Below are 17,103 nucleotides of genomic sequence, written 5' to 3' on the forward strand. Positions count from 1 at the left end.
AAATGGGACCAGTGCTATTTTTTGAGTTGGTTTCCTATGCTTTTGTACCTATTCTCTTTCTAAATCCTTTTCATCATCTCAGCAAAGCCATTCAACAGAATTGACTGGGGGGCTCTGGCCCCCAAATATTTCTTTCGGAGATCTACTTGAATGTGTGTAAAGTTCCACTCTGAATCATTCCTTTGGGGATCAGGAATTTCCAGTTCTTCTTGAAAATGTAAGGGGTTATATCTCAATTCTTGGGCAAAAGAGGTCAATTCCTAGTAGAACTGTAGAGAGAGGCAAGGGTTTATGATACGACACTAATCTAGTGTCTAGTATGACAAAACTTTACAAATCACAAAAGCTTTTCATCTCCAAGGGTTCACTTAATCCTCACCACAATCTCGCCAGTTAAGGAAGCAAGATATCCCATTTGGCAGATGACAAAACTGAGGTTCGGAGAGGAGGGCCTAAGAACATCTGGCTAGTGGGTGAGGGCTGGGAACAGACCATTTGCCTTCTGACTTGCTGTCAGACACTCAGCTAGCACGGGCAGTAACTTTGTGTGTCAGTGGGTGATTTAACAAAAAGGTACACCTATCTTTGTGAGGCAGGAGAACAGGGTCTGGAGACAGAGAACCTAAGGCCAATTTGCACTGGTTTCCTAGAACTGAATAAAAAGGAAAATCCTGGGCCGGGCGCGGTGGCTCAAGCCTGTAATCCCAGCACTTTGGGAGGCCTGAGACGGGCGGATCACGAGGTCAGGAGATCGAGACCATCCTGGCTAACACGGTGAAAACCCATCTCTACTAAAAAAAAAAATACAAAAAACTAGCCGGGCGAGGTGGCGGACGCCTGTAGTCCCAGCTACTCGGGAGGCTGAGGCAGGAGAATGGCGTGAACCCGGGAGGCGGAGCTTGCAGTGAACTGAGATCCGGCCACTGCCCTCCAGCCTGGGCGACAGAGAGAGACTCCGTCTCAAAAAAAAAAAAAAAAAAAAAAAAAGGAACCCCCCCCCACACCTCTTCACACCCAAGTAACAAAAGAATCAGAGGCTACTCCCTTCGCAAACTGCTCCCCCCACCCCTCCTGCTTTTCTGCCTTGCAGATTAAAAATGAAAGTACGTCTGATTGGTCCCCTCCTGCAACCAATCAGACTGATTGTAGCCTAGTCTTCACTTGCATAGGAGTGTAACTTTGTAACTTCACTTCAGCCTCCGATAGGTCACCTTCCATGACCAATCAGATTGATTGTGAGCCACTACTTCATTTACATAGGGTGCGAACCAAGTAACCAATGGGAAGCTTCTAGAGGGGTATTTAAAGCCCAGAAAACTCTGTAACCAGCGTTCCTGAGGTGCTTGCTCAAGCCTACTGCCGATCTGTGGAGTATACTTTCGTTTCAATAAATTTATGCTGTCTTTGCTTTATTCTTTCATAGCTTTGTATGTTTTGTCCAATTCTTTGTTCAAAATGCCAAGAACCTGGACACCCTCCTCTGGTAACGTTTGTGTACCCCTGAGCACAGCTTTTTCAACTCACAACAGTGTAAGAAGAAAATTTAGGCTTTTAGGGTTGGTATTCTCTTAGGGTCAAAATTGTAAATTCTGGGCATGGACAGAGAGGAAGCCACCGGGACATGCCATGGCGCTCCCCACGTGCATCACAGTGTAGGCCGGTGTCCCTGGACGGCTGGTGCCTAGGCTGTGGGCTGGGTGCATCTCAATCCCCTCCCTGTTCCCCTTCAGTGCTGAGGGCCTGAGGAGGTGCCCCTTAAGCATTGTTCTCCTGATGACACTCAATGACTCTGGGTAGTTGTGGGTGGGAGACAGCATCAAATCTCTGCTGTCCTAGGCCCTGCCACAATGAGACCCAGAGCAAACAGCTTTCGCCTTGATTGAAGACCAGGCTCTGCTTTTGTCCAGCTACCGTCCCTGGGCCTCAGCTTCTGACTGCAAATGCGAAGACTATATGGGATAATCTTCAAGAGCCCTTTAGGAAACAGTGACAAGGACTTTTCTGGTCAAAGTAACTGAGTGATGGAGGTAGGAAACTGCTCTCACTAGGGTGTTCTGGGAATATAAACCATTCGTCGAGGCCACAGAGTTCTAACTGCTGGGGGTCAGCCCATTCTCATCTATTGTTCCCAAGTTTTCCTGCGTCCACGAGACCAACACGCATGGATTCGGGACTTAGGGTTTTCTTATTCATACCTCCCGATATTTTCACAATTCAAAAGGAGCGAACAAAATGACACTAGTTATCAGAAATTCTAATTCATTTTTCAGCCCACAAAGGGCTCAAAGTTCCTCTACATGTAACAATATGGAACTTTGCTGAGATACACTTTGTCTTTTTAAAAATAGTATCTATTGTTCTGAATTTAATTTCAAAATTAATATGTGTTAAATATACATAAAAACTTGAAAAACAGCTATGACAAAACGTAGTAACATTTATTAGACATTCACCATGTGCCAGGAGCATTTAGAAGTTTTTAAAATCTTTAAATAACTATGGATTCACAAAAAGTTACAGAAAATAGTGTAGGGAGGTCCTGTGTACCCTTCTCCAAGTTTCCCTCAATGGTAAGGTCTTACCTAACGATAGCACAATATCCAAACCAGGAAGTTGACACAGTGCGAATAATCCACAGACCTTATTCAGACTTAACTCGTTTTACGTGCACTCGTGTGTATGTGCATGCGCGCATGTGTGCATGTGTGTTTCTATGCAATTTTGTTGGATTTGCAGATTCACATAGGCACCACCTCAATCAAGATATACAACAGTACTATCATACCAAAGACAATTTGTGCTACCTTTTTATCGTCATCCTGTTTCCCTCCCTTCATCTCTAACCTCTGGCAACCTCTGATCTGTTCTCTACCTCTATAACTTTGTTTTTTTGAGAATGTTCTATAAATGGAATGTATAATGTAGGTAGAAAAATAATATTAAATAACATTTATCGAGCACTCACTATGTGCCAAGAACTGTTTTTGGTTCTGTGCAAGTAGGAGCTTATTTGTTCCTCTCCGGAACCCACTGCAATAGTCTGTTTTATTTTTCTTACTTTACAGATGTGGAGACTGAGATCATCACCCAGTTTTATGCAGCCAGTCACTGGCAGAGCTGACAGGAAAATCTAGATCTGGCTCTAGAGTCTGAGGTTGTAATTAACATATTATCTCTCTAAATTGATTCAGCATAAACGTTTAAAAATTAACTACAGAAAATCATAATTAAGAAAGATCAACAGTTGCCTTAGAAAACTGCAATGTATTGGTGCCATACAGACCACATCCTCTAAGAACAGTGCCGTTAAGTTAGAAATCAACAATAAAAAGGGAACTGGAAAAATTCCACTTGTTTATACATTTTTTTAAAAATTCCCTCAAAACAACTCATGGGTCAAACAAGGAAAGCTGAGAGTTTCCTTCTAACAGAAGAGCAGTGGGTTCCCTAAAGGCATAGTGCACGGTGCAGGTGTCGATTGCTTCAAGGCTGAAAAAAAAAATAAAGGTAATACTATCTCTGCCCCAGACTGAATCCATGAGGGCAGGGACCATGTTTCAGTCATGCCAGTAGCCTCAGAGCCTCACCTGACAAGGTGTTAATAGATGCTTACCGAATGCATTTAAAAATAGACTCCCTTGGATGCTGCCTATATTCCTTGGATCCTAAAGTGCAGGCCAAGCTGGAAGACTCTTTGAGCCATTGGAAGCAAAAGCACACCAAAACCAGGATAGAGATGCACAGAAACAGCAAAAGGGGTGGCTACGCGCATTAGGAGCAGTGAGCGCACTTTGCTTCACATGGTGCCTTTAGACATCCAAAATCACAGCAGAAAATGGGGTTTTAGAGGTCAGCACCTTTGAAATTCCTAATTTGGCATCTAGAAAATTGATGCTCAGGGTACTCAACTGATTTATCTAGGGTTATTACAAGTTTGAGATAAGAACCTGGGTCTCCTGACTCCCCACAGAGAGCTTTGTGCCAACAGAGTGGACCCTTGACATTGCCAGAGAATTTTTTCCCACGCTTTCAGGAATCCTCCAGTCGAAAACCTAGAAATGTTTGCAAAGGTTTTCGGGCTTTTACTGAAATCCCATTTAGAGAGAATCATGGTGTATTAGTCAGCGTTGTCCAGATAAACAGAATTGATAGGATCTATATGTGGGGTGTGTATCTGTGTGTGTGTGTGTGTGTGTGTATGTGTATTTGCATGGTTCTCCATATATTTAGGTAATATATACACATATGTATATGTATATTGTATACACGCACGTGTGTGTGTGTATATATATATAAACCTAAATATATGGAGAACCATACATATCATATGGTTCCCAGGTTCTTCAGAGAAACAGAACCAATAAGACAGATATTTATGTGTGTGTGCTTGTATAGAATATACACATATACATACATATAATATATGTATTATATATGTGTGTGTGTGTGGATATTTAGGAAGACATTTATTATGAGGAATTGGCTCATGTGATTATGGAGGCTGAAAATCCCACAGTCTTGCCAGCTGCAAGCTGAAGACCCAGGAAAGGCACTGGCATAGTTTGAAGGCCTGACAGCCAGAGAGCTAATCTTGTAGATTCTAGCCTGAGTCTCAAGGCCTGAGAACCAGGAGTTGAGGGTAGGAGGAGATCAATGTCTCAGCTCAAAAGTCAGGCAGAGAGTGAATTCAACCTTCCTGCATTGCCTTTTCGTTTTGTTGAGGCCCTTAATGGATTGGATGATGCCCATCCACAAGAGGAGGGCCATCTGCTTTCCTCAATTCACCAATTCAAATGGCTGATCTCTTCCAAAAACACCCTCACAGACACATCCAGAAATCGTGTCAGAGCAGATATTTGAGCACCCCTTGGCCAAGTGAAGTTGACATAAAATTATTCATCACACACATGTTGCCAGTGCATGTCCTCACATCATGTTAACATTTTTTCAACTTTTAATGATGGTTCCTCCCTCTTTAGATAAACATTTTCACACAGAGACAGTATGTATGCCTGTATGTATGTATGTATGTATGTATGTATGTATGTATTTTGAGACAGAGTCTCATACTGTCACCCAGGCTGGAGTGCAATGGTGTGATCTTGGCTCACTGCAACCTCCGCCTCCCGGGTTCACACAATTCTTCTGCCTCAGCCTCCTGAGTAACTGGGGTTACAAGTGCACACCACCATGCCTGGCTGATTTTTTGTATTTTTAGTAGAGATGGGATTTCACTATATTGGCCAAACTGGTCTTGAACTCCTGACTTCATAATCTGCCCACCTCGGCCTCCCAAAGTGCTGGCATTACAGGCGTGCTCACCAGAGATAGTATTTTAATAAATTCCCAAGGTACTGCCTGTGCAGTGGAACATGCAAGCCACGGTGAGGTGCTGATGCTGGTTTCAGATAGTGCTCAGCTAACAGAGGCTCACAAACAAGCTTCGAGTCTGTGTCTTACAAGCCATTGTGCACCAAACTTGGAAGATGTCAATGCCATGTAACTTTTTTAAACATTAGAGGTCCTATAAAACACTGCAATGTTTTAAAAATCAAATGCATTTTTCAATCAAATAAATTCTAAATGTTTAACAATAGTAACTTGGAAAAAGTAGTTTAACAATAGTAACTTGGAAAAAAATAGTAACTTGGAAAAAACGAAGGGCAGAGAGAGGTGGGGTGAAGAGGATATGGAACTTTCATTTAATAGTTAATATATTTTTGTATCATTTGACATTTTACAGTGAGTTTATTACTTTAGAAACTGTGCCTAGGTTCTACTCCTGGGAAGACAGGAAAAAAAAAAAAAAAAAAAAAAAACTGGGCCTAGAGAATAGCTTAGTGGATAAATATGCATAGTCAGTAAGCCAGACTGTATGAGTCCAAATCCCGGAACTGTCACTTATTAACTATATGACCACTAGTAAATCACTCAACCTTTCTGAGTCTCAGTTTCCTCTTATCTAAATGGGGAAAATAATTACAGTATCCACCTCATAGGGTTATTGTGTGTGCTTAAATGAATTAACACATGTAAAGTACTTAGAAAAACTCATAGTGCATAGTGAGGACTTTATCCCTATTACCTTTTATTATAATTAAGGTATATTAAATTAAGGTCCACTCCTGCGACTAGTATTTAAGATGAGGAACTAGTCTGCTGTTTCTTTGTCCAGCTTCTGATGCCTCAAGAATCAGCTTGAAACTTTTGCTATTTCTTGCATCATACAAATTCTCTGGATAGAATGAGTTTGGTGTTGCCCATGACCAGCTTCCATCAATGGGTCCCCTTGGACTTTGAAACCATTTTGGACTGAATCTTAAGAGTTTCTTTACCCACTCAGACTTCACTTAATTGCCTTTCAGGGCATGACACAGATTAAGTAACTGCTATGGCACTGGCACCAACAGTTGCTACTTTATCATCACAGAGTTTACTCTTCACTGTAAATTATTCTCAAACTCCTTCTTTCCCCCTGCCTACCAGCATAAATCCACATGAAGATTTTTCTGTCTTCCTATAGCATAAAATATCTAGGTAGGAGACTTAAGGCAAATTTGGTAGATATAGCCCCTGGGTGTCTGTGTTCATTTGTCACATGCTGATGTACTACTGGAGACTTATAAGCATCAGTGTATCTATTTCTTGTTCACATGTACCTTCATTGGGGAAAATAGTCCATAGAAGCTTTATTGACAATAAAAATTCATTAAAAATTTAATATTCCAACTCTATTAATTACTTTTCATTATAAAACATTGTAAACTATTTCTCCATCTTCTCATGACACTTAATCCAGTGGGTTTCAATTGGGAGTGTACAAAAGCGTATTCAATGCAGTGTTCTCGCTAGAGAGCACTTTTGGATAACGGAGTGAAGGTCCTTTTCACACCTCCTACAGAGGGATCTAGATTTGCAAAGAGCTAAGCGGATTAGAATTCACGGCAAGTGTGTCATGGAAACAGCATTTTTAGACACCAGCCAATTTATGGGGAAAAGGGAGAGAGAGCAATGTGCTTAAATAGCACGTTGTTGATATGCAAATACGATCATGTAGTTCAAGCCTAAAACGATTTAGTAATTTCATATCCCCTCTAAGGCAAAATCTTACTTGTCCCAGGACGTTAAAAACTCCTTCATAATCCAGGTCCCACATATCTCTCAGGCCTCAACTTCCATCACTCTTCTGTGTGACCCAGATGTCCTAAATGATATGGAGTTTCAAGAATGATTCTGTATCATTTCATTTTCTAAGTGTTTGCCCATGCGTTCCCCTCCTTAGGGAAGAGCACCCCTTTAAAAATTTTTATTTAGCTGCCAATTGCTCATCCTGTAAGGGTTTGTTCACATAACACTTCTTCTGTGGAAGCCTTATTGACCTCCCTACCTGCTGTGATGACGCATGTTTTCCAAAGACCATCACAACGGTCCCTCCCGACTTGCATCTTCTTCTTACAACATAGCTTTGACCTTCCTCCTCTCCAAATGTGGGGTCTATGTTCCTTTACCTTGAATCTGGGCAATGGTGAAAGTGTTGCTTTGTGACTTTTGAGGGTAGCTCATGAAAGGAGGCACAGCTTCTGCCTGATTCTCTGGGGACACCAGCCCTTGGTATTCAGCCAGCATCCTGTGAGGAAGCCCAGGCTCCATAGAAAGGCCATGTGTAGATGTTTTGTCCTATAGCCCTAGCTGTGGTCCCATCTCCCAGGCAGCATCAACCTCCAGACACAGGAATGAATGAGCCTTCATATAATTTTTCCAAGAAGACCTAGTTTGCTGCTGTTGTTTTAACTGGAGAACAGTATTAGGAACCCAGATGTGCATGGTAGGTGTGTTCATTGTTACTGGGGCAGGTCATGTTTAAAGAAATACTCACTCTGGCCAGGCTCGGTGGCTCACGCCTGTAATCCCAGCACTGGGGAGGCCAACGTGGGTGGATCACAACGTCAGGAGTTCGAGACCAGCCCGGCCAACATGGCGAAACCCCATCTTTACTAAAAATACAAAAATTAGCCAGGTGTGGTGGTGCGCATCTGTGATCCCAGCTACTCAGGAGGCTGAGGCAGGAGAATCACTTGAACTCAGGAGGTGGAGGTTGCAGTGAGCTGAGATCATGCCATTGCATTCCAGCTTGCGTGACATAGTGAGACTCTGTCCCAAGAACAAAGAAAAAAAGAAAAGAAATGTTCAGTCTGCATGAGATGAAGTGAGGCAGGCGTTGGTACTTCATGTGCTCCCACTCTATATCCAAATTTAACTGTAATTGTTAGATGTTCTGGCTTGTAGTTGCAGCCATTTTCTTGTTTCACTAACAATGGATCTTTCTCTTTTAAAATTATTTTTATTCTTGTCAGTGGATTTTCTTGTAGCATTCTCTCTTCCCAAGCTTTTCTTACATTCACCTTGGGACTTTGCAAGAAACGTAGCTTTCTAACTATAGCATCTATAAGCATATATCAAGAAAGCTCAAATTTCCTGAGAAATCTAAAGATCTGCATCTCATATGCTTTGTTTTACATCTCATGTAAAACGTCTTCGTTTAACATCTTTGTTTTACATCTCGTGTAAGATCTGCAATTCATATGGTTTGTTTTACTATTAAACCTGCCTGCCTTATCCTTGGGAGTGAGAAAGCATTTTTATAGTGTGTAGATCTGCTCTTTCCAATTGCTTGACAACTGGGGAAATAAATTGAAGTGTTTCTAGAATATTTAACTTAACTCTAAGCACAGCCTGATCATTTTGGGCCTGTGACTCCTATTGACTGCGTATCTTCTGATTCCAATGTCAGAGCTAAGTGGTCTGTTTAAATCTTTACTGGGGGCTTTTAACTGCCTGTTTATGTAATATCTATGTAATGTTTGTACAATTTTATGCACTTGAACACTTTCATCTTAATTTTTGGATAAGAAAAAAAGGAAAGTCAGTATCCAGCCTTAAGGGTAAATATAATACTAATGAGTGTATTAGTCCTTTCCCTCCTCACTCCCATATAAATTGAAGTACACAGTCAATTCTGCGTGTGGAAAGTCTCCAAGGAAGTTAACTGAGCTCAGTGTTGGGGCCAAACAGCCTTTCTGACTGCTCATTGAGAAATCCCCATCAGTATTTGGAAGGTGACCTGGTTCCTAAAGATAGACACTCAAGGTAAAATTGGTTCTATTGATAGTGAAAGACTTGCCTCAGGAATGGACTCAGCTTTAATGGGTCCTTTCCTTGTGTGAATTGGTGTCTCCTGGAAAGCCCTGGAACTACACACGTTCTCCTGGGTAAATGTGGGTTTAAAAGGAAAGATATGTATTTTTAAAAATCTGCCCAGGATATTGACCCCAGCACTGTTATTTTTAGAATGGATGCTTCAAAAGGTGGCATAATCTATCCCATGCTCCCTTTTCACCCTGCCTTGATGGCTGGGAGTGTCCCAGAGAGGAGTCATGGCTATTTTTGTGTGTGTTGAGCCTCAGCTCAACAGAAACTAACAGATTCTCTGAGTATAGCTAAGGAACTCTGAAGAAGGCCCTCAGCCTCTTGGACAGAAGCAGCATAGGCTGTACCCGCTGCAAGTGTCCCCAGACCCTCTACATTCTTCCTTCCTAACTCAACCCCCATCTCTTTTTTTTTTCTCCTTTGCATGGAGTACACCCTATTTCCATCTGTTTTTTTATTTATTTACATCCCATAAATAGTGTGATAATTCTTCAGCAAATCTCTACGTAGGATAATAAGGCCCTGAAAAAAGGATAAGTAGATATGGCCACTCTTAATACAGACTCCAGAGCCTTTGGAGTATTGAGAAGCACAGCGCATAGAATTTGGACCCTTGGACATCAGCAGAAACAGAACGTCACCTGCCTGCAGTTGCTCCGGTTGCTGCCAATTAATGAAAGGGCAGCGTGAAGTCTTCCTGGGATGTTGTTTCTACACTATGCGCCACTATTAGAGAGCCACAGACTGCTCTGTGTGGCCTCCCCTGAGATTCAGAGGTCAGCTCCCACCCAAAGAGTGCGAGCTTGGACCATGCTCTCGCCAAGTGCTACAACCTGGGGATGGAGAGGCCTTCCTAATATCGCTTGAAAATACTCCCCAGGGGCTCTTGGATTCGCCCTATAGCATTGTCTATGGTTCTTTGAATTGCAGAGAGACAGGAGAAGACAGGACACAGCTTGCATTCATCCTGGATCTATTTCCTGGGAAAGGCATATTATAAACCACTTGCTCATTTTACTCAATCTTCTTTTTTCGTTTTTCATTTTTGGCCTCCAGTAGCCTGTGGGACAACATATCGCATCGGTAACAATGGCTGGCAATAGAAGGGATCCTTCCCAGGACTGGAGCAGGTGGAGAGCAAATTTGTCTCCTCAAGAACATGTGTTGAAATCTCTGAGGCAGAGGTATATATCATTTTCAAAACTCCCTAGATGATTTTGATGTACACACCTTTTCAACTCTTCATTACTTTGTCATTTTAGGCTCCACACTGGCATGTCTTACATTACTCTAATAAGTAAAATTTGAATAATAAATATTTTACAAAGCTCTTCATTCACTTGCACTCCAAATTGAAGGGGAGAAGTCATTCTTTTATCCATCCTCTCCCCCTTGCTGATTTGTTTGCAGAATATAGGTGCACAGTATTTTATTTTATAAAGAAATAACAATTTCTTTATTTGAAAAAGTACTACCTAGATAAAAGATGTATAATGAAGTTGCCAGAGTGTGATGTGGCCACAGCTGTACACAGTATACATTGGTAAGCTCTTAAATCATGGGATCTGGAATAACACAGTGCCGTTCGTGGAAAATTGAAGTAGTAATTGTGCCCACCGATTGTATGAAAAGTGAAAATGGTGCTGTTATACAGAAAGATGAATTATATTGGTCTCTGCTTAGAGAGCTGCTATGCTAAATTAAACCTGACACTAGGCCTAAGGGGATTGCATCATTTGAGGAAAAAAACACACACACACAATAGGTAAACCCTGACAATTCTCATCCTCTTTCTGTTTTTCCTTTATTGCCATTTGTTCTGGGAACAAGGGTATAATATTTCTCAGAAGTTCATTCCTGGCACGAGGGTCTAGGCCAGGCCATAAGCTCATCTCAGCTTCATTCAATTCCTGGCCATTCATGGATCCCTCTGTCTCACCTGGTCTGGTAACTGGCTTCTGAGGGAATCCCCTGTGAGGTTTGAGCTACCCAGTCCTGAGAGCTTGGGCCAATAATTTTCCATTTCTAGGCCTCCGTTGTCTTAATTCAATGTCAAGAAATTTTGGTTAAGAAATGAAGAGTTGAAGAAACAAATCAGATTTTTAAAAATAAAAGAGCTCTTCTAGAGCTACCAATGGTTCTAAGACAATTGTGTCCTTTCTGAGGTCTTTAGCACAAAGCCACTAGAGTAACACGTTTTCATTTCAAGAGAGAATCCAGTGACATTGCCCCTGACCTCACCCTTCCGGAAAACCACTTGGCAACTCAACACCAAGAACTTCTGGTTCTTAGCAACCTATTTCACTTCTTGATGCTGTTTACTGTTGAAACTCCGCATGTTCAGGGATCCAGATTTCCGGATTAAAGAATTATAAGATGATTACAGCTGGAAGTTGGACCAAAGCTAGAGTAAGCAGCCACATGCCTGGTGTTTTCCACGCTCAAGGCTACCTCCCTTCAGGTGACCATGTCTTCACCTGGATTACCAAATTTGAAATCAAATTACCCTCTAGTCTCTAAAGAATTTAAATTGGGCATCACAGAGCTATGGATGCTCTCTTGCTCCAGCTTAGCACCAATGGAGGCAGCAGGAGCCTGCAGCACAGAACAAACTCACTCCTCCAGTAGCCGCCTTAGCCTGGCTTAGGACCAGGAACTGAATATGGAGTCTAACAGTTCTATGGTGCTATGAATCTGAAATGTTATTACTGTGTTTTTCGTGGCATATGAAATTACATTCTAGCTCACCAACTGGTCTGAGATTGCCCTCGACAAAGAGATGTTACTGCTCACTCAATTCCCTTTTAGGAGCACAATAGTACTAAGATAAATAAACAGATGAGCTTGGTTTCAGAAGGCCTAGATCTGAATCTTGGATGAGTCACTTAGGGGTTGCATAAACTTCAGTTTCCTGATCTGATCTGCCTTGGCCAGCACACGGGTCAAGCAGTTTGTGCTAGACACACGGTAAGTGATGGTCACAGCACATCAGGGGGTGTGGAAGCAGCAGGCTCTGCCTTTCCCTGTCCCTCATTTCTCTTTGACTTCCTAGGCTGTCATAGTAACTATAGCACACGATGTGGAGAATGCTAGAAGAGCAGTTGGGTGAAGCAGGGCCACCAAATATCCTTGCCTCCTGGAGACCTCTGGAAACCTCTGTGAGTGTGGTCTGAGGTTGGGCCTCCCACCATGCTTGCTCCTCTCAGTCCTACCCAGCACTGCCTCTCAAGCCTAGCTCAGGGCCCTGAAACTCCCCCTTGGGGCTTCCCTTCTCCCCAGCCCTCCCTCTTGGTGCCCTTCCTGGCTACCATGGTAACAGGTTCCAGGGTAACAAAGGAGGGAGCTGGGTCCTGTTTCCTCCCAGTCCTGCCGATGAGGATTCTCAGGTTGTAGACACTGAATTGTCCCACACCTAATCGTGCTGTTTCTGTGTTCTCACCAGGGCTGAGCTCGAACTGCCACCTCTGCCAGCAGGACTATGTGTACCAGCTTGACCACTTGTGAGTGGAAGAAAGTCTTCTATGAGAAGATGGAGGTGGCAAAGCCCGCAGACAGTTGGGAGCTCATCATAGACCCCAACCTCAAGCCCAGTGAGCTGACCCCTGGCTGAAAGCAGTATGTGGAGCAGCATGCCTCAGGCAGGTGAGAGGCTCACTGGGGAGGGACCTTGAAGACAGTCCATGGGTCACAGCTGTGGGGTACTTTCCAGGGAGAGATAGAGCCCCGTCCCTGGGGCAGGCTCATTCTGGTGTCAGCTCAGATGGGGGAAAAAGACAAAGAATAGCTGGCTGGGTCACAGAGTTCTTGGTTTTAATCCTAGCAATACCACTAACTCCCTGGGTGATCCTGAGCAAGTTATGGTCTATCTTTTGGTCTTAGTTGTCCACATTAAATGAAGAGCTGTAATATCTTCTATGTCCCTGCAATCTCTGACATTTAAAGAGTGAGTTGGAACTAAAGGAAGGAAGCTATGAGTTTCATTGGGGAAAGCCTTAACCTAGAAGTTGGGGGGATGTGGGGGGTGCAGCTATGCTCTGGTCCTAGATATGTTTAGTGATTAATCCAAATTGATCCAAATACAGAAATATTTATTGACCACCTGCTATGTGCTATGAACTGGCTCTATACAGCCAAGTAGCCCTGTAAACTTGGCAAGTCTGTTTCCCTTTCTGGCTCTCAGTTTTTATATTTACAAAATGAGGGGGTTGGTCTTAGATAATCGATCCTACCCACTCTAGCTCTATTATCTATGTACCTGTGATAAAAAGATTTAACTTTGAGCAAAACCTTCTTTAGGAACTTAGAGCCCATGGTCCCACTCTTTATAGGAACTGCACATTCAACGCAGTGCAAAGAGTCCTTGAGGCCAAGGGGACAAGGCTGTCTAAAGTCCACATGCCTTTCCTCCTTTTAGATCATGATTTGGGACTGGGACTACAGAAATCCCTGCCCAAACTACCGGTAGTTTGGGCAGGGATTTCTGTAGTCCCAGTCCCAAATCATGATCTAAAAGGAGGCCATCTGTAGGGTCTGTGCAGGCCTTTTCCCTGTGTCCTTTGATTCGAGAGAGGCCAATAGGTGACTGTGATTTGGAGATGTAGCCAGAACACGGGCACAAAGGCTGGGCTGTTCACACGTGTATGTGTTTGAAGCTTCTCACGGTACAGAATGGTGCTGAGGATGGGAACAGAGGAGGCAAGATGTGGGTAGGGAGCTCACATTTGTACTCTTGCCCCAAGACCTGGAATTATTGGAGTAAACCTGGCTTGTGAAAAAAGAACACAGAAAGCCAGAGGTTGGCTGATTCATGTCAGTTCCATCAATTCAAGAAGCATCTGTTGGGTACCTATTATGTGCTGGGCACTGGCTCTGCCTCTAACTAGCTGTGTGTACGTGGATGCCTCTCTTACTATCTGTGCGTCAGTCTCTTCTCAGTGAAATAAAGGGCTGACGAGATGCTTCTTAAGCTCCCCTGCCCCTAGATCTGATATTTTTGAATTTAAGATGTGAGGCCTGGTTTGATGGAGGTGAAGCAACTCTGGGTTGGCTTGATGTAAAAAGGTGTAGAAGGAGACTGAAAACATAAAGCAGTTGAACTGCCTGCTGGGAGAGATGGCAGAGGCCTGGAAACTTGAGTGCCTGGGATCCAGAGTTTAGGGGCTGAGCTCAGCAAACTTATGTCTCCTCTTGCCTCAGGGATAAGCTCCTCTTACTCCTGGCTGGTGACTTGTGACTCCCAGCTGGCCTCAGGAAGGGCTGAAGAACTGTTGCCCATGAGCTTATTTGTGCACAGGTTCACTCTGTCTCTAAACAGTCAGATGCCCTGCAGCTCTCGCCCAGCATTGGGGACAGGGTAACCTCTCCTGGTTCAGTACCAACTAGGTTCCTCTGACCTGTCAACCCCAACTTGGGCCATTCTGGGTACTGTGCTATGCTCATGTGATCAGGCTTTCAAGGGTCAGGGACTGGCTTGGCCTTGTCTCCATCCCACAGCCTGGGTTGAGTGGTGTTTGGCATATGGTAGGTGTTGAGTGGTGTCTGTTGGATTGAATTGAGTTCCTCATCAGAAGTCCTTCAAGGCCATCATACAATGGATTCAGAAAGGGCCAGTGATGAGGACAGGGTCAGCTCAGTGGATGGACTGCCTGTGAAGCCTCTGTAACAGAGGCCTGGAGGAAGCTCGTCTCAGGGAAGGAAAGAACTGCCCTGGAGGTAAGGAGTGCTGCATCACTGAAGTGTGCAGGCAGTGGTGGGGGGGAATGAGTGGGGCTGGCCTAGATGAGCCCCAGGCTACCACCCACCACACTTCCTGAGGCTGGGACTCTAGAAAACCCAGGTTAGGCCAAGTGGCCTGTGTGCGTGTAAGAGAGAGAGACAAAGCGTGTGTGTGTGTGTCTGTGTGTGTGTGAGGAGTGGCAATGGGAATGAGTACCCACTTTTCCAGTCCCCACTGCAGGGCTAGAGTGGGATCTAGAGATGACTTGTCAAGAGACTGGGGAGCGTTCTTTGTGAAGATGTAGTAACTAAACTTGGTAGTTCCTCCCAAAGCCAGTTGATCCTACCCATCCCATCATTCTCAGTGGCATACTGAGGACCTACAGTGTGCCAGGGTCTGTGCTTGGCACAAGTAGAGGCCTCTCTTCTCCCCAGAGTAAGCAAGATGTGTGAGTTAGATGGTGTATGTCATCCTTCTTATTAGAGTTGCAGGAGGTCACAGAGGAAGGACCCTTATTGAACACCAACACACTTCATTTCACACATGAGAAATGAAGCCCAGAGAGGGGGAATGACCCTGCACAGCGCCCAGGTGCAAGACCTGAGTGCACTGGGCTCAGGGGTAGCTGAGACTGCAGGAGGCACGCTGTAGAGCACTGCTGGATGCCAGATGGCTCGGGCACTGGCTCCTGAAGATGCTGCTTGGGTCCCAGGGGTGCTCACCAGGAGGAGGCGATAGCAGGCAGGCCTTGGAGTGCTAAGGAATCCACAGGGCAGTAAACACTCTGCCTCCATCTCCAAGCACGGGCACACAGGCCTTTTTCCCCACTCAGAGCTCCTCGGGGCGGGTTGTCTCTGGGAGGCCCACCTTCTCCACCCCTCCTTCTCCTCCCGGCAGGTTCCATTGCTCCTGGTGCTGGCACACCTGGCAGTCTGCCCACGTGGTCATCCTCTTCCATATGCATCTGGACCGTGCCCGGCGGATGGGCTCGGTGCGCATGCGTGTCTTCAAGCAGCTGTGCTATGAGTGCGGCACGGCGAGGGAGGACGAGTCCAGCATGCTGGAGGAGAACATCGAGGGCCTGGTGGACAACCTCATCACCAGCCTGCGCGAGCAGTGCTACGACGAGGACGGTGGCCAGTACCGCATCCACGTGGCCAGCCGCCCGGACAGCGGGCCACATCGTACAGAGTTCTGCGAGGCCTGCCAGGAGGGCATCGTGCACTGGAAGCCCAGCAAGAAGCTGCTGGAGGAGGAGGTGACCGCCCACACCTTCTCTGAAGCCTCCAAGCCGAGGGCCCAGTCGGGATCCGGTTACAACTTCTTGTCTCTTCGCTGGTGCCTCTTCTGGGCCTCTCTCTGTCTACTCGTTGTCTACCTGCAGTTCTCCTTCCGCAGCCCTGCCTTCCTTTAGTGGAGCTGGTTAAGGGTGGGAGAGGACACATGGGCTTGAGAGTGGGGAGGACACAGTCTGGTCTTGATCCTGCTACAGATTCAGCATATGATTGGACAGCCGGGTCACCTCCCTGGGCCTCAGTTTATGCATCTGTGGAATGAGGGGATTGCATTAGAAGATATGTAATGATTCTTTCATTGGATGTGGCAATAAAGGGGGGAAGGGGAAAAGGGTGTAATAAAGGTTTTAGAGCTTGCCAAGATTGGTGCTAGTACGAAGTCAACAGGGAGGGACCTGCTTCCTTTCTCTCCTCCACCTCCATCTCTACCTCTCCTTATGCTTCATTTCCATATATCATCCCCCATTATGACCCCATTAGATTCCGTCTTAACCCTGCCTCGTCCTCAAACTCACATTCAGCTGCCTCTGCCCATCGTGGCTTGCTTCCTTTTGGAGAGGGCAGTGGCCCCGTTCAATGCTTAGGGACAAGGTACCTGGTCCTCTCCTGGAGAGCCTGCTCCCATCGTTCTGAAGCTTAGATTTTTACTCTGGTTCTAGGGTCTGCTTGGCTGGAATTGTCTAGAGCTGCACTGTCCAATATGTTGGCCGCTAGCCATATGTGGCTATTTCAATTTAAATTAATTAGAATGAAATAACATTAACAATTCAGTTCCTTAGTCACATCAGCCACATATCAAGTGCACAGTACCCGTATGTGGCCAGTGGCTAACATATTGCAATGTACAGATATAGAACATCATTACAGAAATTTCTGTTGGTGAAC

The 17,103-nt window shown here is 44.7% G+C and overlaps 1 protein-coding gene and 1 long non-coding RNA gene across 2 annotated transcripts in view; one reads left to right on the plus strand and one right to left on the minus strand.

Annotated features, from left to right (window-relative positions):
• Positions 1-12,446, minus strand: part of LOC104653582 — a 29,984-nt gene extending 17,538 nt beyond the window's left edge. Inside the window, exon 1 of the long non-coding RNA XR_746703.2 lies at positions 12,274-12,446. This is a non-coding gene — a long non-coding RNA (uncharacterized LOC104653582). The remainder of the gene's footprint in view (positions 1-12,273) is intronic.
• Positions 12,447-12,685: 239 nt separating this feature from the next.
• Positions 12,686-16,337, plus strand: RTP2 (receptor transporter protein 2). Its single transcript, XM_010352624.2, is given in 2 exon segments — positions 12,686-12,849; positions 15,821-16,337. Coding segments are annotated over 2 exon segments (681 nt in total).
• The last annotated feature ends 766 nt before the right edge of the window (positions 16,338-17,103 follow it).

Source organism: Rhinopithecus roxellana, chromosome 1 (assembly GCF_007565055.1).
Source record: "Rhinopithecus roxellana isolate Shanxi Qingling chromosome 1, ASM756505v1, whole genome shotgun sequence".
NCBI classification, from domain to species: domain Eukaryota; kingdom Metazoa; phylum Chordata; class Mammalia; order Primates; family Cercopithecidae; genus Rhinopithecus; species Rhinopithecus roxellana.